The 26,927-nt window shown below is 42.7% G+C and overlaps 4 protein-coding genes across 4 annotated transcripts; 2 read left to right on the top strand and 2 right to left on the bottom strand.

Moving 5' to 3' along the window:
* Positions 1-572: 572 nt before the first annotated feature.
* Positions 573-6,324, bottom strand: LOC143315279 (uncharacterized). The gene is made up of 7 exons (XM_076722892.1): positions 6,127-6,324; positions 5,144-5,352; positions 4,876-4,968; positions 4,653-4,745; positions 4,041-4,151; positions 3,585-3,708; positions 573-3,470 (listed from the first exon to the last, which is right to left on the bottom strand). Exons 1-7 carry the CDS (start codon positions 6,149-6,151, stop codon positions 1,780-1,782), a joined length of 2,346 nt encoding a protein of 781 aa, XP_076579007.1. The 5' UTR covers positions 6,152-6,324; the 3' UTR covers positions 573-1,779.
* Positions 6,325-6,647: 323 nt separating this feature from the next.
* LOC143315042 (uncharacterized) lies at positions 6,648-13,438 on the bottom strand. The gene is made up of 7 exons (XM_076722464.1): positions 13,295-13,438; positions 11,713-11,820; positions 11,529-11,585; positions 11,271-11,429; positions 10,741-10,900; positions 10,194-10,294; positions 6,648-9,077 (listed from the first exon to the last, which is right to left on the bottom strand). The coding sequence occupies exons 1-7, from the start codon at positions 13,304-13,306 to the stop codon at positions 8,913-8,915; spliced, it is 762 nt and encodes a 253-aa protein (XP_076578579.1). The 5' UTR covers positions 13,307-13,438; the 3' UTR covers positions 6,648-8,912.
* Positions 13,439-14,462: 1,024 nt separating this feature from the next.
* On the top strand, positions 14,463-18,968 carry asb15b (ankyrin repeat and SOCS box containing 15b). The gene is made up of 14 exons (XM_076722575.1): positions 14,463-14,482; positions 14,596-14,704; positions 14,931-14,983; positions 15,115-15,246; positions 15,333-15,500; positions 15,678-15,784; positions 15,875-16,013; positions 16,114-16,285; positions 16,715-16,875; positions 17,056-17,200; positions 17,293-17,448; positions 17,567-17,669; positions 17,829-17,982; positions 18,087-18,968. The coding sequence occupies exons 2-14, from the start codon at positions 14,598-14,600 to the stop codon at positions 18,254-18,256; spliced, it is 1,767 nt and encodes a 588-aa protein (XP_076578690.1). The 5' UTR covers positions 14,463-14,482; positions 14,596-14,597; the 3' UTR covers positions 18,257-18,968.
* A 1,409-nt stretch (positions 18,969-20,377) lies between these two features.
* lmod2b (leiomodin 2 (cardiac) b) lies at positions 20,378-25,176 on the top strand. Its single transcript, XM_076722448.1, has 6 exons — positions 20,378-20,653; positions 20,860-21,303; positions 21,955-22,215; positions 22,336-22,545; positions 22,808-23,263; positions 24,912-25,176. Exons 1-6 carry the CDS (start codon positions 20,378-20,380, stop codon positions 24,936-24,938), a joined length of 1,674 nt encoding a protein of 557 aa, XP_076578563.1. The 3' UTR covers positions 24,939-25,176.
* Positions 25,177-26,927: the final 1,751 nt, after the last annotated feature.

Raw genomic sequence — 26,927 nt, 5'->3', positions numbered from 1 at the left:
GATACAGCGTGGTTGAGGGTGGAGTCGACGGTTGAGCCCCGAGCCATGAAGAATGTGACGTGTCTTAACGGCTTGGCCGGATATGTGCTTCACTGGGCCAGTGGAAAGCGGTCATTATATGCCGAACTGGCCTTGCAAAATGCGCCCTCTGTATAGAGGGCGTTAATACGTCAAGTCATCGCTACTGTTACTGTTACATCTATTTAGGTTTCATTTCCGGGCTCATGATTGCCAACTTCATCAAGACTGCAGTGGAATTAAAATAAAAAATTACAAGATAACAAACTGGCAAGACAACAATCCTTTGACCTGTGTGTTTCTTTTATTGCAAAACATCAAAAACAAGAAATACTGAGAACAAGTACTTAATGGCTTATATACATGGCTGCTCACAATAGGATAAGTAATGGGAAAGACAAGCACAACCTTATCACACACCTCCATGGTTATTATGTCCACACTTAATGTTTCCTTGTGTTAATTCAACACTGTTTGAGCATCTACTGCTGGTAAAAAGTGAAATCCTAATACAAATCAGACTATTCTTACTCTAAAACAAAAGCAGAGTAATATTCTTTTTTTTTTAGTTCAGGGTTACATATAAAAGTGTGTGGGAAAAGTAGTTTTTAATCACTGCAATTTCCACAATGGTACAGTAACAAAGATAAAAATGTTTCCTAGTGATGCTACCAGAGGCGAGATCTGAGGACATGTGGGGCAGTCCAGACCTCTGCAGGGCCCCCAGGAAAATATATATTTATATATATAAACAAGGCCTGTGTTGATGTTTTTGTTTATGCACTCTGACACCTTATTTACATTCAAAGTACATGTCTTGATAATTGAAAAATTAAAATGTGTCACAAAACTTCCAGATTATGAATTGCAATGTTACAAAAAAAATTTGCAGTTATTCATATTAGTGCTGAGTAGAAAAGAACACATCACAACTGCTATTATTAAACCTCTACTGACTGGAGCGGGAGAAAGAGTTGAATGTACTGACGTTAAGGTTAGTTTATGGGAACAGTGAAAGCGGTTTCTTTCACTCACTCTCACACCCATCCCACACAGTTCATGCAATGTGATGATGCACTGTTAACCTCTCCATCATCTGTATCGCAGCAGAGTGATGGTAAATGTGATCAAAGCAAAAGAAAAGGTTAGCAGTGAACTGTCAATCTGGCAGTAGGCTTACATTGAACACTTATATTTGAGGCTACAGTCAAAACATCCAATCCTTAATCCCCGTTTGATGGACGCTTCAATGTTTTATTACATAGCAGAAAATTATGTACAGTCACATGCATGGAAGTACTTTTATCCTATTGTTTGCATGACGCCCTTCTCTCAAATGTCGGCTATATTCAGGTAGCCTCTTGAAAAGCAAATGTTTGGAAAATAGTATTTCTTTAAACCCACCAAATGTTTTTTTGTAACTAGAATTTCGCTCTAAAAAAGATCAGAAAATGATCAAACATTCTCTAAAGCCACCCTTGTATCTGTCAAATAGCAAAGATTAGGGTAACATTTTGTCACATGACCTAGTTACAACAACCGGAGCTAACCAATACCCACTCTAACTCAAATTCCAAATCAAATTGACTAATCAGAAAACAAATTACATCATTCAAGATCTATTTTCACGACCCAAACTATCTCATATACAGTGGCTTTCTGAATTAGCCAATTTTAATTATGGGGGATTAGTTGTTACGAGTGATCAGCATCAGCCCTGAAACCCCAAATCAGACCACTACTTACAAAAAAATTCTTTGACTAATAATCATCGCTACCCTCGTCTTCCTCATCATACTTCCTCTTGAGGGAGTGCTTCTTGTGCTTGCCCCTGTGTCTCCGTTTACCAGAGAAGTCAGGGTTAGCATCCCTCGTGTGCAGCTGCTCGTGCTTCTTCAGAAGGCCGGGGACGGAGAATCCCTTCCCGCAGGTGTCACACGTCCAGGGCTTCTTGCATGTGTGAGTCCTCTTGTGGACATTCAGATGGGACGCCAGCTTGTACGTCTTGCCGCACACATCGCAGCTGAACGGGCGCTCGTTGGTGTGCAACCTGATGTGGACCTTCAAATTCCCGACCTGAGTGAAGCTCTTCTCACATATGGAGCACCGGTAGGGTCTCTCTCTGGTGTGGATCCTCAGGTGAACCCTCAGGCAGTATTTGCTAGAGAACTTCTTCTGGCAAACGGGGCAGGGGATCTTCGCTTTGGGCACGTGGTCTTGCTGGTGCCTCTTCAGGTCAGACAAATAGACGAAGGTCTTTCCGCACTGGGAGCAGAGATACTGGCGGTCGCCGATGTGGTAGCCCATGTGTCTCTTCAACAAGCTGGGGACGAGGAACCTTTTCCCACACCGCTCGCACATGTGAGGACGATCTCTGGTGTGCCAGCGCTCGTGGTTGGACAGCTTGAACGCGGTTGGGAAGCTTTTGGTGCAGTGCTTGCAGGGGAACGTCATCTGGCTCGTGTGGCACTCCATGTGTCTTTTGAAGTAGGTGGACTGCGTGAAGCCCTTGTTGCAGATGTTGCAGTAGAAGGGCTTCTGGCCGCTGTGGGCCAGCATGTGCTTTGTCAAACTTGGCAATTTGGTGAAACACTTGCCGCACTGGCCACAAGCATACGGACGCATTGTGCTGTGGGTCTTCAGGTGGTTGTTGAGGAACGCCTGTGTTCTGAAGCTTTTGTTGCACGCCGTGCAAATGAAAGGCTTCTCTCCGGTATGAATGCGCTCGTGGTCCATTAGCTTGGACTGATAAGGGAAGCTCTTATCGCACACACCGCAATTGAATCTATCGGCTGGAGGCCGAATTTGCTTTTTTCTTCTGATGCTTGGTGTCATGTCATCCCCTGTGCTCAGCCTGGGTGGAGGAAGGGGTGGCAGGACTGGGAGTGAGAGCGAATTAGTGGCAATCTGTGACACCCACTGATGCAATGTGACTCGCTGGGTTTGGGGCTTTTGGCCATCTTTTGGTGTAGCGCTGCCTGTATTCTGTATGGAGGCAGCGGGTTTGACCGGCATTTGAACAACCCTGAAGGGGATTGATTTGAGAGGCAGCTCCCGCTGTGCATCTGGTTTCTCTGGTGCTGATGGTGCTTCATTTTGCTCTGTGCTTTGCAGCGTTGTGTCAGACTGTACTTGTGTACAACTCTTCTCTTGTGCCGAATTCTTCGTCTGGGCTGCTGCTGTCACACTCTTTTCCTTTGCAGTACCGCCATCAGCTGTTTTCTGACTGTATCGCCCTCTCCTCTGTGGTCCAGTAGCAGGGGCTGCTGGGCTGTCAGGCTCATCTGACATCACCCCCAAGTCTTCGGTGTCACTGAGGGAGGCTGGGCTTGTTTCATTGAGGGTGACCTTTAACTGCTTCGGTGATTCTGGTCGTGCTGGTGGTTCTACTGGTTTGGAACGAAAGGCGAGGGAAGAGAGCACACAGTCGCCCACCGAGGACGAGATGGTTGCTGCACAAATGGAGGACATTTCGTCAAATTCATTCACTCTATCTAATGATTTTATATTAAGTTTTTTTCTATGATTCATCATACTGTATGTTCATACAAACAAACTATCTATACCCTTAACACCAAGGAGTCCCTTGGCCTGCTGGTGCAGGAGGAGAGTCTTCAGGTCGCTGGTGTCAGGGACAAAGGCTCCACACGCCTCCAGGACTGTGGGCTCAGTTGAGATCATGGTACCAAGCTGAGATAGAGAGGCAGGAAATAGAACTAATGAATGAGTTTACAGTATAGATTTCACTTGATCTCTTAGTTTGGATGACATTTTTATGTCTTCATGGCTCTACATTTTATACAGTTCAGCAAAGCTGCTGTAGAAAAAAGCTGAACCTTCAGAATTTCTTCAATCGTGGTTGCCATTATGTAAAATATGTTCAAGTCTGACTTTAAAATACCTGAAATTGGTCCAGTCAAAGAGACTAAACAGTGAATTCTTCATTTTGAGCACTGAAAACAGTACTCCTCCCAGCTGTCACTGCGTAAATGTCAAAATGCAATAACAGCACATGTGCATACCTGGGAGAGATTGGGAACAGGAAGAAGTTGCTCCAGCTTGCACACCAGACCGGCAGTCAGAGCCTGCAGCGCCGTATCAAACTTTGCACCATACTGAACAGGGAACACTTCCTGCAGAGAAAGAAATAAGAACGAGTTTAACGACATTGTGACTTTGAAATTGTGAGGCAGAGTTGTATGAATTCGATTTGTTACATCTTCACGTGTACTGTTTTAATACATTCAAATTCATGGTGCTGTTGTTCTCATTTACACCATTTTTTGTTTCTGTTGGCAGCAAACAGAACAAGATTCTGACCGCGGTAATTAATATTGTGTTGACCAGATGTCATTGCCAAGCTGCAGATAAAATCATTATTTATATGTTCACAGCATTGTCAGACAAAATAAACAAAAACACAAGTTAATAAATACAGACAATGTATTTATTAACCTGTGACAAGGCTGCACATAAGGACAATTCAGCAGGAAAAGGTTGTCAGATTCAAGTAAAGCCACAAAGCATCTAAATCTAGTTGAACTGCAAGCGTGTATTTAAAATGAAAAATAACTTTTTGTGATGACAACCAAACACTGCACTATTTACTATCACAATCAGACAGATGTGGGTACCTGGAAAAAGCGCTTCCTCTCGGCAGGGTTTTTAAGCAGATTCTGGACCAGCACCATGAAGTTTGTTTGCGATTTCTCCACTTCTGAGTCCTTCTGTAACACAGGAAACACCGTAACTCAGGTTAAGTTCACACATTGGGATTCTACAGCCGAGTGCGCTGAATGAAAATAAACACAAGCTGTGTTTGAAGAATACACCATGCGTTTCTCAGAAACTTCTTACCCCTGAAGATGCAGACACCTTCAACTTATTTATGAGAGTCTGAATAGTCCTGGCATCTGGTGGGCCTTCTTTGTGAAGTAAATCCAAAATGATCTGCAGTACAAGACAGAGATTATACATGACACTGAGCCCTGACCCTTGCAAGTTTGCATCACTGATTGGTTTTATCTCTAACCAGTTAAATTCGCTGTACTGATATCTGCTGCTTATGTGAATCACAGTCTCCTGTTTGACGTACACACACACAAGGTAGATGATAAACTCTCACCCTTGCTCTCAAACCCAGGACGAGCTGGGCAGTCTGCTTGAAACTCATGAGCTCAGGAACAGTCTGCATCACCATGGTGACAAACTCCTCCACTTTCCCATACAGCTTCACTTTTCTCTGTCGTATGACCTGCCATATGTACGAGTACGTCAGCTGCAGAGGGGAAGCCATCAAGCGAAGGGAGGCCAGGGGAAGGGCGCCTCCAACACCTGTGCAGAACATAGCATAAAAGTGGATTTTATGTTAGCACGTGTGAAAACCCAGCACGATTTTTGTTTGAAACTGGCTAAGTTTAATGTCAACAGGTCACCTGATGTTACAGTTAAATAGATCTAATATTTGATCACCACCTGCTGCTGCATCTCTCCACTGTGCTGTGCAAGGAAAAGCCTCCATGAGCACATATACCCAGAACTGTTTTAACTTCGTGTTTCATACTATGTTTCTCCCCCTGGGTTTACAAAATGCATGTGTTTCCTGCAAATCGATCACCAGCTGAACTGGATTTTGCAGGTGAGGCTGCTGTAGGGGGCGCTGCAGCGCTGACGACATGCTTTGAAAACCGCAGAGAGGATGGGCGTGTGCACGTTTGCGTGTGCATGTGCAGTCGTGAAGAAAATGACCGCCAAACTGCAGCGGAGTTAGATTCAAACTTCAAGTAGATGGCGTGGGTGGCATGTTGGCACTTTAGGTGATCATCCTAGCCGATATTACATGACGAAGTAGCCGACCAGGACATCCGGAGGGAAGGGTGGTTTCATTGAAATCAAACAGCCTGGGCAGTCCCAGCTGAAGCGTGTTAGCTAGCTAACCACCAAACATCGCCAAAATAACTGAAAAGGCTTTCCTACACGCATGTTGGCCTGGGCTCTAGATCAAACCGTCAGTTTACTGTAACAGATGGCGTACGCTGCATGTCGTTTCTGACCACCATTCAAGGCGGCTGCTACTGTTAGCTTGATAACGTTAGCTTAGCTACCTACCTGTAGTACCGGACCGTTTCTCCATTCTGTGCTCAGGGCGGGTCGCTAATTCATTAGTGAATCAACCGACTGCACAAATAAGCTGTCAATGTTGCACTTCACCACAGAATATAATGTTTTAAAGTATATAACCGTCTTTCTTCCGACCGTCAAGCCAGGAAGAATAATGGCGACCGCTGTGTAGCGGCTTTCCAAAACAAAAGTCTGAGTGTTTCCGGCGGATATTTCTATATAAAATAAAAGCACGGTCTTTTGAAGTCGCTGGGAAGGAGCGAAGACCCCAGAAACGAAAATTCACCCTGGCTACATAGTTATTATGGCCATTGACCTAGTTTGTGTTAATTTTTAATCATGACAGATGCTGAGGACTTTGTTGTATACTTTTTCTTTCTGCACATCTATTTTCAGTTTTACTAGAAACAAAAGATTAAACAGCTGTCCAGTGAAAACAAAGGAGCATAAAAAGATCAAACATGTCGCTCCTTGTGATGCATTATAACCACAAATGCACTTTTATTATTACAAGTTTAATCAGCAAAACATTTTATTTGTGCTATTGTTATGATCTGTGCAATCAATGAAAAAAGGCATCAAAACCCCTGTCAGTGAATCTGGGTTTCTTTAAAATGACACCACAGAACAGAAAGGCCTGAGTCAATGACAAAGTTCTACATTAATGATCTCTGCTCCGAGAAGCGATTGAGATCCCGTTATTACCCCTCAAAAATCAAGAATGGGGGTCTTTTATTAACAGTCTTGTTGTCCATTCAGTGAACTTTGCCTCTTGTTGGAGTTGAATTGTGTACTGTCACTACAACATTATTAACATGTACTGATATCTATATTTTACAATGCTGACAAATAGTCTCAGCATACACATATAATATTGACAACAGGGTTTTGCTCATGGGCCATTTGCAGTGGGTGGACAAAATAATGTTTCCACATCATAAAACATTTCATTAAAAAATACATAAATCACCATTATCAAGTGCTACATATGTGGGTCATATGGTATTTATTAGCAAGCCAATAAGCCAGACATAAAAGACATGTGACAACCAGCACTTTTCTATGTGAATTATCAAAACAACATGAGCCAGATAACAACAGTTATCAGAGAAATTTTGAAAATTGTGACTACAAATAGAAATATAGCTACTGGCACCAAACTACATGACCCACCGCTGCAGTGCACTTTGCAATAATGGTTTGATTACTTCAAAGTTATGTGTTTTCACAGTATTTTGTCTACCCTCTGTACATTCATGACTTGAATTGGTCTGTTTTGCATTTGCAACGTTACACTTGTACAAAAAGTTCATTACATTTCGTAAGTGGTTTACCTTGTAACAAAATAACTTAAAACATCTAACACACAATACAAATACACATTTTCACAACATTAAAAAAAGGAAATGATACAAATTGGTCGCCAGGAAGGATATAAAACACACAGTTGTAGACCTTATTTTAATAAAGGTATGTCTTTCCATGTTTCAGTGATGTGCTTTGGAAGTAAATCATTAGAATACAGAAAACTGTTATTGAAATACTAACAATCCTCAGTAGATGAGGCTACATAGCCTGCGGTCTGCAGAGATTCTTTGCCTGTTGATTCATAGGGATCTGCCGACATCAGTCGTGTTTGTAACTGGTATTTCCTCCAGCCTACGGCCAGTTCTTTTGTGACGAGAACAAGCCCTCCTTATGCTTCTCACTGAGCTCATCCGTCCGTCCATCTATCTATCCCTATCTCCCTCACTTTCCTTCGTCCTGCCTGTCCTGTCTCTCGCTCCCTCTCTCTGACACATACAGCACAAGAGCGCTAACACTCGGGGAGTCATGTTCTCATGACTGAACATGATTGACTCAGTGAATAAGGCATTAAAAACTCTAACACACTCACTGGGGCCAAGCAGCAGCTATAGATCACTGGGCAACAGCTTTGAAATACAATGACGGGATTCAAAGTGCCTCTGGCGATGGCTATCTGCCATCTGGTCAGATCTTTGATACACAAAGCAGGACGCTTGTTGAACTGCTTGGCGTGTTGTTTGTGACTAGCAGGTTGGCAATGCGTGTCAGATCACAGATCAGAATAATGTCAACAACAAGCTGCAGTAGATCAAATGCAGCGTCTTCAATCTGCCTTTTACTGGTGATTTCAGCATTTTAGCTGTTTTGCTAAAGGCAGTGCTGCATTGCAACTTAATGCATTTCAGTAGAAGTTATGAGCATGTAGGGATTCAGTGTGTTGACTGGTGACTCTACAGCAGTGACAAGATAGTCTGTGTAACCATCAGGCCACAATGAAAAAAAAAAATGCTGACAGGGGTCCCAGCTCAGAATGAAATGACATCCTCCAAACAGTGCGATGCCATCTTGATTTGAGGCTCCAGTTCAGAGTGGCAGGAACGAAAATATCAACTTGATATGCTCAGAGGAGGCCGAAGCCAAATGCTGTTAACACTGGCCAATGTGCTCCACCAGCCATTCTGGCAGATAACCAGCCACCGTGTCGAGAGTTCTTCCTCTGGTCCCAAACAACCTCTTTGGATGGTTAAGTGCTAGAAGTGCCTGAGGAATGTCGTGATAGGCCTGCCTTCTCAGCAGGTGAGTTTTCTCTTGTAGCTCAGGTCCATGCATTCAGACGAGTGAAAGCAGAGGAAGAGTGCCAGACCACACTGGTTTATCCAGCAGGCTCCTCCTGCCAATAAGCACAACAACCTGGAGAGTGAGTTGTTGTACTGTCGTCCAGATTTCCCTCCTCTGTTAGTCATGCCTCATCCACTCTCATGTTCAGGGATCACCTCCCCCACTGGCTGAGTGTCAGCAGCGTGGGTGAGTGTTTGAAGTGGGATGGAGATAGACACAGTTGGGATCATGTCAGAAGGTGCCATTTGGCTATTTTCAATGTTGCAGACTGGTAAACGCCTTCCAGACTTGGCCTAAAAATAAAAAAGAAAGATGTAAAATCACACTCGCGCCCTGAACAGTGTTCTTTTATCCTGTTTTCTATGATGAACAAATGACAGATGGTAAATCTCCAAAGCGGACATCATGACATTAGGTGATAATGGAGCCTCAAAGTACTCCTGAATATTTGATGAACAGTTGTTAACTTTGCAAGAATTGCCTTCCTGGAAGTGCTCATGAAAATGAAGGCACATTATCATCTGGGCTTTATTAGACTAACCCACAGAGAGGAAAAGGCGCAAGACTCGGTGCAGCTGATGGAAAACTTACGACCAAGGCCTGTTTTTTCAGGTTTCTCATAGTAGGCAAAAAGCAACAGAACCATTTGGGTGTACCAAAGATGTCTTCCTCTCTGAATAAATAATTATGAAATGGCTCCCACGAGAATTCATTCTTGAGGAGATGGAAACATGAAGACCATGCTGAAAATGGCAAGTCTTTGAAACTGCAACTCACTGTGGTATAGAAACTATTCATGCCTCTTGAGTTTGACATTATTGACCCTTTATATATACATGCAATTATCTGCCTCAATAATGTGAAAACTGTGTTCAAGTAATAAAAGAGCAAAAAGGGAGCTTTTACAGTACAGTGCAGTAGAATAAAACCCAAATTGTCTTTTAACGAGAGTCCACAGCCATGTTAGCTGCTCTGTCAGGCCTTGAGCTAAATGCTACTTTCAACATGCAACATGCTGATGTTTAGCCGGCATGTTTACCATGTTCATCATCTTAGTTTAGCGTGTTAGCATACTAACATTTGATAATTAGCTTTTAACCTTTGTAGCTAACTGCAGGGTTGAGTGTGTTAAGGATGTATTGTATTAGCATTAATGTATAATTTGTAACAGCTTTGTAAAAATACAGCACTAGCATTTTCTAATTAGCACTAAACACAAAGTGTAACTGATGGGAATGCCATTAGTTTTTCAGTCCAACTATTGGACAAATTAAAATATGTGATGTTATGACAGTGCTATTGAAAAGCTGCACTCTGTTTGTCTTTGTACTCCTCGTGTCTTAAAGATGATTTAAAATCCATTTGAATGTTTCAGCAGTAGTCCACATGGAGTTGGCTCACTTACTTACCAGCCACAGTAGGATAACAACACAAGCTGTGAAGGGGATGAGAGCCAGAAGCAAGGGGATTCTGTTCGACCAGCTGTACTCACGACCCTCCTCTAGACCCCCTGGATGAAGGAAAAATTATTGGAAATTTTACTGCCCACAGTCACGCCTCAGAAATCTGATAGTAGGTCAGCCCTCTTGATGTTTATTTATTGAACTGGTCGGGAGGATTTGGGTGGGACTCTGGCTTGGTCACAAGCGTATGTGCAGTTTGTTTCCTCGCTCAGAAATACTCACTTTGCCTCCCCTTTGTGATGTCAGATGTACTTAGCAGGCATGAGACTTGCTTTTGATTCATCTTTTGATCATATAATTCCTTTAATTACCTTTATTGGCTGCATGTTCAAGGTTACATATCTGATTCCTGTCCGCAGCTGTGTGTCCTTGACCCCCAAATCAATATCTGCCCACTAATAGGCTATTAAGCTGCTTTAGTGTTTTCAGGCCTCCACTCAAAAAATCAAAAAATAAATAAAAATAAATAAATAAATGCAAATGAATGATGTACCTGGTGTTTGTTGTGGATTAAGGCACGGCGGTGGCTTGCACGAGAAGCCGGATGTTCCTTGCGAGGCGGCATGTAAGATGTCTTTGATGTAGTCAAAGTAAAGACCAGACATTAAGCTCCCTTCACGATAGTGACACTGGAAGACTTGCATCGCTGTTTCCTGGGGGATCAGACAACAACAAGCAATCCTGAAATAACTCAATTACGCAATTAGATGTGCAAAGCAGCCCCTAAATGTCCAAAACATTTCCCCCCTAAAATGAGCTGCAGCGCTTATTTGCACAATCCATGTTTCAGATTTGTCCCTTTTCTCGCTCTGCAAAGCATGAACTCATGATGTAAAATGTGCTTGTTAAATACTGACATTTTTCCAAGCTCACTGCACATTATGTGGTCGTAGAAGCAGAATTCAAATCATTAAATTAGAATTACAAATATGTACAAATTCATTTCATTCTGGCAGGCAACGGGACAGTGACAACATGGATGTCTTCCATGCTGCCAGGCAAACCCTCTTGCTGATTACTTACCAGTTCTTCGTGGTCAAAGGTGAAGCGTAAACTCTTCAGCATGGCAATGAAGACAATTATGCTTTCTTTGTTGGAGGAGATGGCACCAAACATGTTGGCCAGCTTCCGAAGACTTTGCTCCAAAGGATAGATATTTAACACCACCCAGCACGTGCCAGCCTGGGGAAATTAACAGCCCTCATTCAGTATTAAAACCAGTTTCTTCCATGTGTGTTTGACTGTTTCACATTATTTCTGCTTTGACCTCTTCATACATACCACTTCTTTGGGAATGTAACTAACAGGAATCTCATAATCAGAGGGGATATTCTGCTTCTACAACGGAAAGAAAGAAAGACATAAGTGATCTCAAAGGGACAGCTTCTCAACATACAGAGCACACACTAAAAGACCATATGGCAAAAATACAAATGTCATATATGAACGTGATCAGTAATCTCACCAGTAACGACAGCTTGCTCACATCATCAGTTATCGGCGTCCCAAATTTTGCAGAGCAGAGATTCAAACTTGTGAAGAGACTCAAGAGGAGACAAGGTGCTTTCAAGATCTGAAGGACAAGAAAGTTCATATAACATGTAAACACATACAGTGTATTTACATTGCAGTAGGTATATAATAAAAAGTATTTATTATTGTATATCAATGAATGCTCACATGCATGCTGCTGAATAAAAATCTTGCGTACTGTGTTAAAGCAGATAAATCAGACCAATATTTCAACCTTCTTCAAAGTTTTATGTTATCTAATTAATTTACTGCAGGAGCACAATATATTTCTTAAACAGAGGATTTAAAGTTTAGCGCTTTTATTTTGTTACCAAGGACTCAGGTGAGCTACTTTATAGAAATGATTACAATCAGCTGATGCTGATTTTGTTTTTACACAATGCTGGATGTCATGTTTCTTTTAACTAGAAACTGCTGCTCCTCAAATATGAATATTTGCTGTTTTTCATTGTCATATATGCCAGTTAACAAGATATCTTTAGATCTTGGACTGTTAGTGATAGTAGCCTGGACAATTTTTTTTTTCACTTTTCTTTTAACATAAATGACATAATCAAGAAAATCATTGCAGATTAATTGTCAATAAAAATAAAATCGTAATCCAAAATTCCCAATTTTTGCACGGCAGATGCTTTTTTACCTCTTTTATCATAATAAATAGAGCCACTTCAGCACCATTGAGTTAGAGACCAAATGCACAGGAGTGCAAAATGACAAAGAACATAAGTAACAGCTACAGTGAGGCATTAAGATTTTAAATGCAGAGCACACACAGAGCTCACACGTGATGAATGGACAGACTTCAGAGTTGCCAGTGTGACAGGCAGGAATGTGCTGGCTTCAAAGGAATTTTCATTCTCGTAAAAAATATTTTCTAGCAGCAGAATGAAGTGAACATGCAGTCGGATTACATGCTGATCTTCCCTTTTCAATATATTGAGTGAAAGCAAACTGGGTCCTTCCATTTTACTCCCCCCTTGTTAAAGCCAACAGTATTTGGAGCAGTTACTGCAGACCTCTTAATGCACTAAAAAACATCTTACAGCAGAAATACTACAACTGTTAAAGGAAGTACTCTTCATCAGGAGTATTTTCATCTTTTTTAGAATGAACTCCAATTCTAAATACTACAGGAATATTATCTAATTTGAGTATTTCTACTCTTAGTAATTTTTTTCACTAAAATTAAAAATGAAAAGAAAAATGAAGGACAGTTTCCAAATAGGTTATATTTCAGTTCACACTCAAAATCACAGTGGAAACACAGTGACATCCTGTGTCATCACACAGTTGTATTTCATTGCAAGAAAAAAAGCTGACAAGACACAAAGAAAATACAAAAAAAAAGTGTAAATTCTTACTTTAAATATTCTGCTATCTAACAAGCACAAGTCAGAATTAAGCTATAAGATGTAGTTGCATCACTGTACTACTCTACATATATATTTTACAAGACCAACTATCTGTGTAAAAAAAAAAAAAAAAAACAGAAAAAAAGACATTCTGCTACTCACTTTCTTCCTCATATGGAGCAAGAATCCGTGGTTGCTCAAATCCAGTGCATGAAATTCAGTGTTTTCAGTTCAGAGACAGAGCTCATTGTGTGCATGTGTGTGATGTCCAAGCGTGCAGTGAAACTTGAGGATGGGCTGGCAGTCTGCTTTCACTCCAGACAGATTGGTGAAGTCTTTTGACGCGGTGGAGAGGCCGCCTACAGGCTGAGTCACTGTGTCACACACTGACGCCGTCTGAGACTTTTTCCACAAACTCCCACATATCAATTTGGTCGTCAGGAGAAAGTGGGCGCTTGTTCTCTGAAATTTCACTTTGAATATGCCAAGGTTATTCCCTGAGCTGTTGTTTAGAAAGTGAAAAGGAGGTGATGATGATGTCGATTTGTTAATGTTGTGTGTGTGTGTGAATGTGTGCTTTGATTTTGCATTTTTAATCACAATCTATGTAAATTTTTTGACCAGGTTTTATCTTATTTACCTAAATACCCTTTTGCTGTTATTGAATTGCTTGTATGAGCATGTAGATGTTACATAATATTTTAATGACAAACACTGATTATTGATTTCCACTCTCACATCAATAGGAGAAGATTCAAGAAAAAAAAAAGCATCAGATGTGTTAAAAATGATGAACCTTTATGATAACTGTTGTGTGGGATGTGTGAACATAATACCAACAATAGTGAGAATATTTTGTACGTGTGATGCTCGTTAAATTAAGTGTCATAAATACTAACAAACAAGTTACGTGTGTTTTGTTTACATCTGACCTTTGAATGAAGCGACAGTGCAGCAGTCAGGGAAGGAGCACTGTTCGCTGGAGCTGGAAGCGAAAACGTGACACTCCGAGCTGAGTCAGGTCGCCTGAAGCAGGTCACATCTAAATATAACCCAGACGGCTCAGGACCCCGCAAAGCACAAACACACGGCCCGCAAAGCCGGAGTGCCGGAGGGCACACATTCAGATCAACAGGTGAGACAGATTGATGTGACTAACATAAAATGTCATCTTTGTGGTGTCATCTCAGATATGACTGATTTAATACGAGTGTACTCACATATGACACCCTTTCAAGCGTGGACATGGGCGACACTGTGCCAGCAGCGCTTTGCTGATAAACACGTTGCATGCCTGCAGCCGTGGAGAAAGCACAAAGCATGGACACATGTGACTTTAACATGATTTAAGTACGTTATTTTGTGCTTTTTTTTATGACAATCAAAGATTCGGCTGAAAGAAGCTTAGTGTTTACAGGGAAACACGTGTAAAGTAATGCTTGTCGTTGTGTCCCTTGATATAGACATGGATGAATTTGAGCAGGAAGGCATTAATGAAGAACTTATTGAGTTTGCCATTCGAGAGAGCATTCAAGATGCCTACAAGCTGCCATGTCCGATACAAGCAAACAGGTAGGAGAGAGTCCAAATTGTGTGCAAAATGCTTTTACTCAAAGGATTATGGGTGGTACTACCTGTCAAACGTACTTCTAAAGTAAACTCATTTTACAAAAAGAAAGAAAATCCTGACTAAATGATTGTTAATCAGCTGTAACACTGTTGTGAAGCTCTATCATAGTGTTTCTAGGGTAAAACTGATTTAGCTAAATTGACCCACTATTCTCCGTTGGCTCATTAGGAAGGAATCAAACAGTGAAGACTTTATGAAGATAATGGCAGCCATTCACAAAGGTAAGGTTCCTATTATCTCCATGTATCATTGTTCTGGCACAATATTCCATTCAAACCGGCGAGGACCACACCATTAGTATTCAAAGTGTTTCCCCGTGTGTCCTGCATGGGTCTTGGTTGTGTCTCCACAGGTGATGTGTGTGCCCTGCAGGGGCTGACAGGTTGTGTGTCTGCCTACAGAGAGAGCGACAGCAGGGGCCGGCTGCCTCTGCACGCAGCAGCTGTGCAGCCACAGCAAGACATCCTGGACGTGGTGCTGCAGGGTGAGAGCAGGCTGGGCGTTAAGTCGAAGTGAAGAGAGCATCTAGGTAGAGTGTGTGCAGCTTTACTCTTATTGGTGTTTTTGCAGCAGTGTCGACGTCCACAGACCTGACCCTGGAGGAGCAGACAGGGGATGGGGACACGTGTCTGACCCTGGCAGCAGAGGCCGGCCTGGTGGATAACGTCAAGATGCTGATGAAGCACGGAGCTTCACCGCACAACACCAACAGCAGGAACGAGTCTCCTCTGCTGATCGGTACCACACAAACTCAACACAATGCACACAAAGTCAGTTGCTTATCCCTTATTAACAGCATATTCCTAAATGGGGTTATTCATAGTTTGCCACATTACAATAATAAAGTTTATCACAATAACTCCTTCATTAGTGTGACTTTTTACGGTATCTCCTTGTGTTTCCTACACTTTGTAGCAGTGAGACAAAGATCGTACGACACGGTTTTATCCCTCATCATGGGTGGGGCCTTTGTGGAGCAGGTGTGTCTCACCAAATGGACCGCCACCCATGAAGCTGCAAAGGTGAACAGCACTGCATCTACACTGGCTATACTTCCTTCTTCTCCACCATCTTTCCTTCTTCATGTCCTTGCTTCCTGTTTCTCCCACCAGGTCGGTTGTCCAGCTATTCTGATGCTGCTGCTTCGACATGGAGCCAAAGTAACTGCCAGAGACGGTCATGGGGTGACTCCTCTGGGGATCGCTGCTGAATATGGCAACACTGAAGCTTTGGATATCCTCATACAGCATGGTCGTCATGTCATGTCATGTTTGTATTTTTATTAGCAATTGAGTGAAATGTTTTTTTCTCACTCATCAGACCTTGTTGTCCTCTCCATGCGATCCACTAGGTGGTGACGTGAATGCTCAGGCCAGTAATGGAGACACAGTCCTGTATGACGCAGCTGGATCTGGAAACCTGGACTGTATCGAGCTGCTCCTACAGCACGGTGCCAACCCGAATGTAGCCAGCTACGCCTACCAGCTGCCCATCCACAGAGCTGCATATGAGGGACACATCCTGTGAGTTGACCTCCGTGTCCCAAAGCTGTGGGACAATGCAAAAGTGCACCTAATCATCCTGACACATTAAATGTGGCAATATTCTCATGCCAAAAGCTTGAGACGATCTGAGTTTTAAAGGGTCATCCAGTCCCAGAAGGAATGACTGGAGACAAATTAACATTCCTCTCCTCCTGTTTTGCAGCCAAACTGATGAAACTGCAGACTGAAACATGTCTCTCTCTGCACCTCACAGCTCTGCAGTGTTTTCACTGTGGCCATTTCCACAAAGACCCTTCTGTTTATCACTGTTTCTCAGCCCCGCCACCAAACAACACTGTAGCTCAAACCACAATCTAATGAACAATTTTCTTCTTTTAGCATTTGCTTTTCACTGTTTCTGTCCCTCACTCTCTTCCTGTTTGCCTCCCGCTCTCTCTCACCCTGTAGAGCCCTGAGGACTCTCATCCCCATCACCACAAAGAAAGCTATCCGTCTCTCAGGCCAGGACCCCGTCCACTCGGCAGCTGACGGGGGACAGGTTGAGTGTCTGCGGCTGCTTATCCGGAAAGGATACAATGTCAATGCCTTGCTAGGCACACACATCTCTGGTATGCTAACTCTCCCACACACATATGAATCTTTAAACAAAGATTCCCGATAAGCCTTGTCAGTCTAAGACCTTAGAAATGAATCTTATTAAATCATACAATAATAATTCAGGGTCATAATGCCTCTTATAAACTGGCCCTAGGCAGCTTGTCCCCTGCTTGAAACTAAATTTTCTTCAGAGAACTACGACGACCTCCGGAAGTCCCCTCTGTACTTTGCCATTTCCAATGGTGACGTGACCTGTGCTGAGACGCTGCTGGAAGTAGGAGCGAGAACTGACCTGGACCCACTACGATGCATCCTGGTCGCCATACGTGCTGAGAGGTGTGCAGCATACATATGCATGTGTGCTCATCCATTTTAACGTGTGTGGTGGGGGAGTAAACGATGGCGCCTCTCTGTTTGGCCATTTCCAGGTACGATCTGGTGAAGCTCTTGCTGTCCTATGGAGCAGAGGTGAATTGTTACTTCAGAGTGATCAGCAACACAGTGTTCCCCACAGCACTGCAGTACAGCCTGAGGGACCATGCCATGCTGCGACTGCTGCTCAACAGTGGATATCAAGCTCACAAGTACGTCTACCATCTGTGAAGTGAAGGAGTTCTGACATATTTAACAGATTCAAGCACTGAAAGGTCTTTTATAAAACTGCACGCTTGAATATTTCATCTCTGCAACACTGTCTGGTAGGTGTTTCCAATGTTGCCATGGTAACAGTGATGAAATGGATAGCACCTGGACCGACCTCCATGACCAAGCCTACCAGATTTACAGTCGACCAAACGTCATCACAGTGAGAGCAAATGCAGGCACACATGTACACACATCTGCTGTAGACGGCATAGTAGAGTAATACAGAGTGGAACGATACACACACAAAGACAACCAATCAATGAGCCAATAACCCAACATGTGCGATAACTCAAATCCCTGATGTTTTTTACTCTTCCAGTTCTGTGAGTTTGTATCCGTGTCGTGGCTGACACACCTGGTTGGCAGCATCGTAAGGATTCTCCTGGACTACGTCAGCCATGTCAGCATCTGTCCCAAACTCAAACGCATCTTGAAGAGGACGCCTGAGTGGGATGAGATTTCTGACATACTGAGTAAAACTTTATTTTTTTCCAAAAAAAGATCCACACTGTTAATCCACTGGCATTTTAAAAAAAAAGTTTTAAGAAGGAGAGGGTATATGTTTCTGTTTCTCCAGGTGAGCCACGGTCTCTGCAGCACTTGTGTCGACTGGTTATCAGAGGTCACATGAGCCTCAGGACGCTGAATGTCCCTGAAGCCATGGCTGCTGTCCCTTTTCCTCCGAGACTGAAGACCTACGTGACCTACAGAGACTATGACCTGTGTGGTGACCTCTCCTCTACATGAAAACCTTTTATTTATACCTCTGTGATTGAAACATTAAAGAAAAAGCACTACTCACTTTTTAAACACAGCCCTTATGAGAATATATTTTCTCCCAGACTCCTCCCAACTCATTTTTCGAATACATTCTTTGACAATCAGCTGTGAAAGAATTCCTAATTTGTCCCTGAACATATGCACTATATTTTAGACAACAACTGGAAAAAGTTGTGTTGCCTTGTTGCTCTCTTTCTATTCCTGTCTTGTGCAATATTATTATAGTCTAGATTACGCTGCAAACATGGAAAATTACCATTCATCGAGTGATATTAGGGGTGGATGTTTCACAAAGCTTTAGCGCCCTGTACACCCACACAGGTGCCTTCACTTCTCGCTAATTAGACCATTGCTCAAGGAGAAGGTGGGCAGGTAATTCTATGAGGTCACCAAACCACAGCAACCAATCAGAGCGATCTAAGTGCAAGTTGTCCCGCTCTAACAGGTGCAACAGTGCTTGGGAGAAATGTCAATCAAGCAGAGTGTGACTGTGCCCACACAGCCTTGAGAAGAGGTCTAATCAGCAGGTTAAGTGAAAACACCTGAGTGGGTGGACAACATTGTTCTCCCTTTGGCCTGTCTTTATAATAAACTTTGTTTGTATAACACCTTTCACACAGGAATTGCAGCTCAAAGTGCTTTACAAGAAAGAAATCACATGCACCAAGTTGATGCTTCACATAGAAAAAGTGTACTTATTGTGTGTAATCAATATGGGGTTTAAAAATTAAAAAATATAATAGTATTGCTACTTAAATATAAAATGGTTTTGCTAGTATGTTTTGTTATTTTGTAATAAAAATGAAAAAACTTTTGCAACCTGTGAGTCTTAAAATGTTTTGGATCTGAATGTAGTGATGTGTATCCTGGATCTTAATGACTAAAGCTGAAATATAAGCAGCGATATAAGTGTTTTCGTTCTCTTTGTGTGTTAATACAACCACAGTGTCGGGCCAGATTGAGTATAACCACAACTTGTCACTCAATGCTGAACAGCATGACACATAGAACTATGAGCTGCTCAAAAGACCTTCATTCAGTCGGCATAATTCCTGTTCTTTCATGTCTCTGCACCAGACTGAAAGATTTGGAGTCATCATGTTGACTGAGCGATTCATGTCCAGTAAGAGTAAATCTGCTCTCAAGCAAACCTACATTTTTTAAAAAAATATCCATTTTATTTTTGTGTATATTCTTGCTGTGTTTGTTTGTACCTCTCATGTCAAAAAGACCGTCAACCAGTCAGGGGAAGACAAGTGAAAACCAAACAGAAGAAGACCACATATCTCAGCTCATACCTTTGTCCTGAGGTCACATAAGCTATATCTATTGAAAAAAAGATCATAATAACACATCCACCAACCAATCAGCTCTCTTCTATGTCCCTGCCTCCATATGTATCTCGGCCACGTCATGAAAGTTTTAAAACTATCCAGATCTGACAATAACAAAGGAAGACGTGCCGACCTGTCTTTGCTGATGGACCTGCAGTGAGCCATGCTGTTTTCGGGGAGATACATTATCTCTGTTTATCTTTCCTGTTCTATTCTGTTGGGTCCAGCTGGTCTTTTTAGGCCATGAACAAAGCCACTCAGGCCGTGGTGACAGTCTGCTACGCTGAGAGGACACCGTCTGTGAGCTCACATGCTTTTTGTGGCTCTGTCTCTCAGAGCACTGCCTCCCAAAAAAGACGCTGCATCATGGGGCCCACACTCTGGTCCGCTCCCCTCTGATCCCTCTCTTAAGGCCTCAACAGCAGCTGTGGAGATTAGAGAGGAGAGGACACTGACACACACACATAGACTCTCCCTCACAGCAATACAACCAGCCAGGATTGATCCGGTTCAGACTGGAGTGGGCTCTCATCAGAAGCACCTTTTGACTGGATCCAGTACTTCCAACCATCTTCACCCAGCAAGGACCAACTGGACTCTGAATTTTTAATGATCCCTTATGTCTGTGGATCTCCAGCAACCTCACGGCGGACCCTGTCTTCTATTGGAAACTCTATCCTGCTTCATTTTCGGTTCTAGACTGAACTATATGCAACTTAAGAACTGATTGGTCTGTTCTAATCACACTTTGGCCATGAGCTGTTTCGGGTACCGTCGAGAGCTAAGTAAGTACGAAGATGTCGATGAGGATGAGCTTTTGGCTTCCCTCAGCCCTGAAGAACTGGCTGAGTTGGAAAAAGAGCTTGCGGACATTGATCCTGATGCCAATGTGCCCATAGGACTCAGACAGAGAGACCAGACGGATAAGACCCCAACAGGCACCTTTAGCAGAGAGGCCCTCATGAAGTATTGGGAAAATGAGACACGTAGACTGCTTGAGGACGAGATAAGTGGAGGAAACCCCAAACAGGTCAGTAATTTAATTTACTTGGCATTTGTAGAATGTGCCAGAGGCAAAGCCAGCTTGTTTGAGATTGTATCAGATAGAATTCAAGACAGATTACTTAACAAAGTTAAAACTAAGAATTCAACTGAAGTACTAATTGGAAGGAAACCATTCACAAACCGCATTTGTTGCATTTCAAACACTGAATAGTTTTCTTTATCAAAATACAGGATGAAGAACAAGAGGAGGAGTGTGTGACAGAAGAAAATAGCGGAGCAGAAGATGAAAAAGATGTTGAAAATGAGAAAGAACAAGAAAAGCATGAAGAGCAAAAGGAGAAGGAAGAAGAGGAGGAGGAAGAGGAGGAGGATGATGAAGAAGAGGAAGAGGAGAGTGAAGACGAGGAGGAAGCTGTAACAGAGGAGGAAGAGGAGGAAGAAGATAATAAATTTAAACCTGAACATGTGAAGGATTCTGGGGCATCGAGGGCTGACACCCCGATGCTACTGAAGCCACAGAGGGTGGAGCCTATGAGACTGACTCCTCCTCCTCCACCTGCCGATCCAAACATGACCAGAAACCCAACGGTCGTCGATGAAGCTCTCCAACGAGTGCTTAGCAACGACGCTGAACTCACAGAGGTCAATCTCAACAACATTGACGATATCTCACAGGTACGAATGCAGTGCTGTTAAAGGTTTGTTCACATCAGTGCTCAAACAGGCCTGCCCTACGTTCAGTTATGACAAACACAAGTGTTTGTACCATCCTGCTAACTTACGCACAGACGACCAAACAGCTCTGTACACAACCTCCTTGATCAAGACTTTCATCGAACTTCCACTCTTTCATCGATGCAGTAGATTAGCTATGAGTTTGGAAGTGTGGTTTGGTCGGTGGTAGACATTTGTTCGCTTCCAGCTTGCTAGCATCTGGCTCTTTACTGTTGAGTAACTTTTGATTGTACGCCAGTTTATTTTTAGAACCAGGCATCTTGCCATGGTTATGTAATGAGGGCATAGTTACATATATGGTACGAACCCTTGGTATGACTGGAAAATGAAGAAAATCCTGGTGTCCTCAATTAACAGCTTTGATTAGATTTCTGTTGTCTCAAGGAACCCACAGCAAGAACCTGTAGCATACTCAATGGAAAGCTGCAGCCTAGCTAAGAGGGTTATTTGACTAATTTTACGATGATATGGGGTGGCAAGAGGAGACTGCCTCGCACTTCATATGTCATCAGAGATGCTCTGACCTCTGTGTAGTAGTGGTGACAAGTTCTCCATGTTCTGGACAATAAAAACAACCTAATTGTCTCTTAGGAAACCCTCATCAGATTTGCTGAAGCACTGAGGTCCAACACTCACGTGAGGGTCTTTAGCCTCGCGAACACCCGAGCCGACGATCCTGTGGCTCTCGCCATTGCTAAGATGCTGAGGGAGAACTCGTCCATCACCAGCCTGAATATCGAGTCCAACTATGTGACTGGGAAGGGCGTGATGGCTCTGGTTCAAGCACTGCCAGGAAACAACACCCTGATTGAGCTTCGGTTCCACAACCAGAGACACATGTGTGGAGGACAGGTTAGCTCTTCTGTCTCTCTGTCTCAATTGAACAAATCAACCACACTTTACTTTGCAGTTCTGGTCTACCTGCATGAACAAGGTATAAAATGTCTCCCTTCCTCAAAATTCCCCCCACAGGTGGAGATGGAGATGGTGAAGATTCTGAGGGAAAACTGCACCTTGATCAAACTAGGCTACCAGTTCAACCTACCTGGCCCCAGGATGAGCATGACAGGGATCCTGACCAGGAACCAGGACCTCCAGAGACAGAAACGGCTGCAGGAGCAGAGACAGCAGCAGCAACAGGGGGTGTCAGAGGGAGCTGTTAACCCCAGAACCACTGCACTGGTACTTTTGCTCCATTATGAGACATGTCTTATAAAATAGGATTATTTCTCGATTGGTCTGGAAGGATGGCTGACAAGAGCATCCTGCTTTTCTTTTGTTCTACATTTTTTTCAAAACCCACATTTCTGTGATTAACAGTGACGAGCTCTTCAGTTTTACCCTGCTTACTGTACTCCTGCAACTTTCAGCATAAGCAAGAACACTGAAATTTCCTGGTTATAAACGTATTTGTAATTAACCATTTTCCTCCCTCCATCTCTAGAAAGGAACTCCTCGTTCATCACCTTGCAGCTCACCCAGAGCTTCTCCTTGGTCCTCACCCAAGCTGCCCCGCAGTGACCTGGCTAAGAAACAGACTCCTCCTGCTCCACCTCCTCCTCCCCCTCCCCCTCCTCCTCCTCCCCCACCACCTCCACCACCGCCTCCCCCTCAGCGGGAGAAGAAGCCCACCAGGATGATTGCGGAGGTCATCAAGGCGCACGAGGTGGGCAGAAAGAACGTGACAAAGACTAAAGGTAAGAAGGTCAAAAAGGGAAAGTTGAAGGTGTCCGGCAAAGATGAAACGAGTAGCATCCTGAAGGAGCTCAAGAATGCACTGAGGCCTGTGTCAGTGGAGAGGAGAGGGGAGGAGAGCAGCAGGCCGTCCACGCCATTGAGGTCAGCCCACGACCAGCTGATGGAGTCCATTCGCAACAGCAGCATCCGTCACTTGAAACGGGTAAGTGGAAAGATTACTGCAACAATAGACATGTTTAAATGATGTTTTCTATGCGATGGTCCAAATTTGCAGTTAATTGTTTTTAGTCATCAGCATTATAAGTGGTATTGTCCCCCATTTACTGCATCAAATAGAAGTGCTTGAGCAATGTACTTAATTCGAAACTGCAGTGTCCTTCCACAGGCAAACTGAACAAGTAGTTTAATTTAGATGAGGATGACACAGAGTCAGTGGTGTCTGAGTCATCTCTGTGGCTGACATGGTTCGTACTGTCTCTACACTGGGGTGGGCAGGCAAAAGGCTGCTTACCACCAGCCAGCACTGTGGCATGATCACAATGCTTCTACAGCCAGAGAGAGCGAGAGATACAGAAAAGCCAAATGATAGCCAAAAATAATGTCAGCCAAGCCTGGCAAGTAGTATTCTTACCCTGAGAGGAAGATGAGATGATACAGAGAAAAAAGATGGACGGAAAACAAGCACAATGAGACAAACAAATAAGAGAGCATTCTACTGTTACTGTTTGTTTTTGTGTTATTATCACAAGAGAAAAGAAGTACCTCGGCTGAAGCTTTACAACAGCTTGTTTCATTATTAGAGTGGAAAATCAGCTCTGCCCTCCGATGGCAGGGTCTAGCTGTGAAATTCCTGCCACTTAGTGCAGGTATTTATAGAAAACTGTTCAGTGGAGCTTTGATAAAGACAGATATGACACGTTACCGCAGCACGCACCAAAAGCACACATTCAACAAAACAGCCCACTAACACTTCATCTGTTGACGCCACTGAGGACATCACGCACAGATTTGATGCAAAGTCTGGGCTCGCAAGCAAAACAACAATCATAATGAGAAGCCCATGTAAATGAGTATATTGTATAATGTACTGCATTCACGATTCCTGGAAAGCATCTGAATACTTAGTATCTGAATCACAGACTTAGAATCCTAGACTGCTTAGCTTGGCATAGCATAAAGACTTAGAACAGGGGGATATAGCCAGTTTGACTCTGTCCAAAGGTAGCAAACTCTGCCTACACTCCTCCAGAGCTCACTAATTAACATGATACAGCTATTGAAACCACAACCAGTTAGTTTTACACACAGGGATTAAACAAACAAGATGTTATTAACCTGTTTCTGTTTCCCCCTGTTTCCTGTCTTTATGTTAAGATAAGCTAAGCTAACCTGTTTCTGTCTATGGCATTGTGCACAGCAGGCCTGTATCATACAGAAATGAGAGTTGTGTTTATTTTCTCATCTAACTCATGTCAAGAAAGCATATCTCCTCAAATGTAAAATATGTTTCTTTAACTTGCACGAACGTTTTTTGATGATGCAACATGAGAATTACACAACAGATGGAAGTTGTAGTCTGGCTAGAAAAAAATTAACCATAATTGGTTTTACTTCCTCTAATGAAAAGAGGCCATGACATGGGAAGTGTGGTTTGAAAACTACATTCTTGTACCCATGCCTCAGAAGACCTAATTGCTAACTTTTTGATCTTTCTCAGTCATGACCATTGAATCATGTCCATTCCTCTCATTCCTATCTTTGCCAGTGCCGCCATTCTTCAAAAGCATGAATGCCTTAGAAATATTTTTATGGCCTACATTGAAAACTGACATAGAGTTGCCATTTTCCAGGTGGAAGTCCCAGATCATCTACGATAATACAAGCAGAAATAAAGAAAAGGTCTGTTTGCTGCCATGGATACTGGGGAGTCTGCATCATGATGATAATGGAGTGACAAACAATGATGAAAACACAAGGTGAAAACTGAATTCTTACTCATGAGAAAGGAAATATACTGGAAATTTGCACTGTAACAATAACTTTACCTTTTACTCATGCTTAAGTTATTTAAGTATTAATTCATAACTGAAAATGGTATTTGTATTTTGATGAGTTGACTGATGAGTTTTCTAATTCAACGTTTTCTTGTAAAATTGTAAATATGATCTGTTGTAGGTGGAATTATGTGTTGATTTCTAAATATAGAGTGTTTACAATACTACTTTTCTGAGTACTGTATGTGGACTGTTTTCTTATTCTTTGGTTACTGGATGAGTTCCATTTGAAAGAAGAGGGTCAAGCTGTTATGCAGCAGCGTAGGAAATGCACACAGCCAATGTTTTTATCAGTGAGTCAGCTCACCGGTCAAGCACCACTGATGCATATTCCCACTCTGACACACTCACAATACACCCACTCCAGTCAGTACGTATTAGAGCAGGGCTTTTGCGCACTTTGTTTGAACAATGCACAATGCATGACAAGTGAAGGGAAAGAATAGACACTGAGTACGAGTACCACTGACACCACTTTAAACACAGGATCAAATGTGGGCTGCATCATACCTTTGAGGCCAGACAATGCAGCTTTTGAAAGCTGCTCTGGTATGACCAATGGCTCAGGATGACTTTATGACTCTCCTATCCCACAACTGTCACTTGGCTTCGCTTTAAGTGAGATAACAGACTAGAAAGTAGTTTAAGTGATCTAAATAATGTTTCTGTAGTCTACAACTTGAGATGGACAGGACCAAAAGCTGATGGATTTAGCAAACCAAGAAAAGTGGATGCTTGGCTAAGAGAGGCAGACTGACATGAGGCAGATGACATCAAACAGTGAGAGAGAGGTGACAGGATGGGAGGGAGAGACCAAGAACATGTGAGACGGGGGGTGACAGATGAGTGAAAGCAAGAGACTGAGAGATGTGAGCTATTAGTACTGGTCATCCTAATCCTGGTCCTGCATTTGTTTATGTGTATTGGAAGAGTTCCCTGGCTCCTGGATCCACAGTTCAGCTGTTCAAAGACTGAACAGTCAGGGCCTGTGGGGTGGCAGCAACATCAACAACAACAACAACAACATATACAAATACAAATACAAATGACATGATAGCAGACCATTTCCCAAAGTATACCAGAAGTTTTTAGAGTGATTTCCTGTTTTAAATGCATTCACTCCCCCATCTTAATGTCCTTCCCAAGCACAGCAGCTCAGTGTGCACAATGAATTCCTTATGCCGAGTGTCTTTAGAATAAAACTTCCTCTATTCAAACACAGACACTTTGTCATATCTGTCAAACTGCCGATATGGGGATCCTTCCACAAAATTCATCCGTATAATGTGATGACTTCCTGTCTGTAAATGGGGTCTCTGCACTCAGGGTGGTCACTGCATTACCCTCCAATCCAAGATTGTTTTCAGGACAGGACAGAGGTTTTCATGCACCACAGGGAGATGTAACACCAGTCTCAGAACCACAACAAAATTGTTAAGTTTGCATGTATTCATTTAACACTGAGCTACAGAATCTCCTCTAAGCTTCTCACTCACACTGAGGCCCTTTGACCTTCACATTCCTTTCCAGTGTGTGCATGCAATGTTGTGGAATTTCAAATTAAAACTATTCCACTGTACTGAACTGCTAAAATTCAAATTTAGCACCACCAGTAATTGAGCCATTATTCTACTTATGATCTTTTACTTAGCTAAGATCAGGCTAGTGGGCATCTGGCTGCATGGTAATGGCAACAAAATCATGTGATAATGCTTGATTTTTAAAATATGTACAACATTATTCATGCTATCTAGACCCCATTTCGTATTAACTCTCAAAAACTCTTTGTTCAAACTAAGAAATTTTGCATCA

Source organism: Chaetodon auriga, chromosome 22 (assembly GCF_051107435.1).
Source record: "Chaetodon auriga isolate fChaAug3 chromosome 22, fChaAug3.hap1, whole genome shotgun sequence".
Taxonomy (NCBI): Eukaryota; Metazoa; Chordata; class Actinopteri; order Chaetodontiformes; family Chaetodontidae; genus Chaetodon; species Chaetodon auriga.
This window is presented reverse-complemented; position numbering and strand designations above follow the sequence as displayed.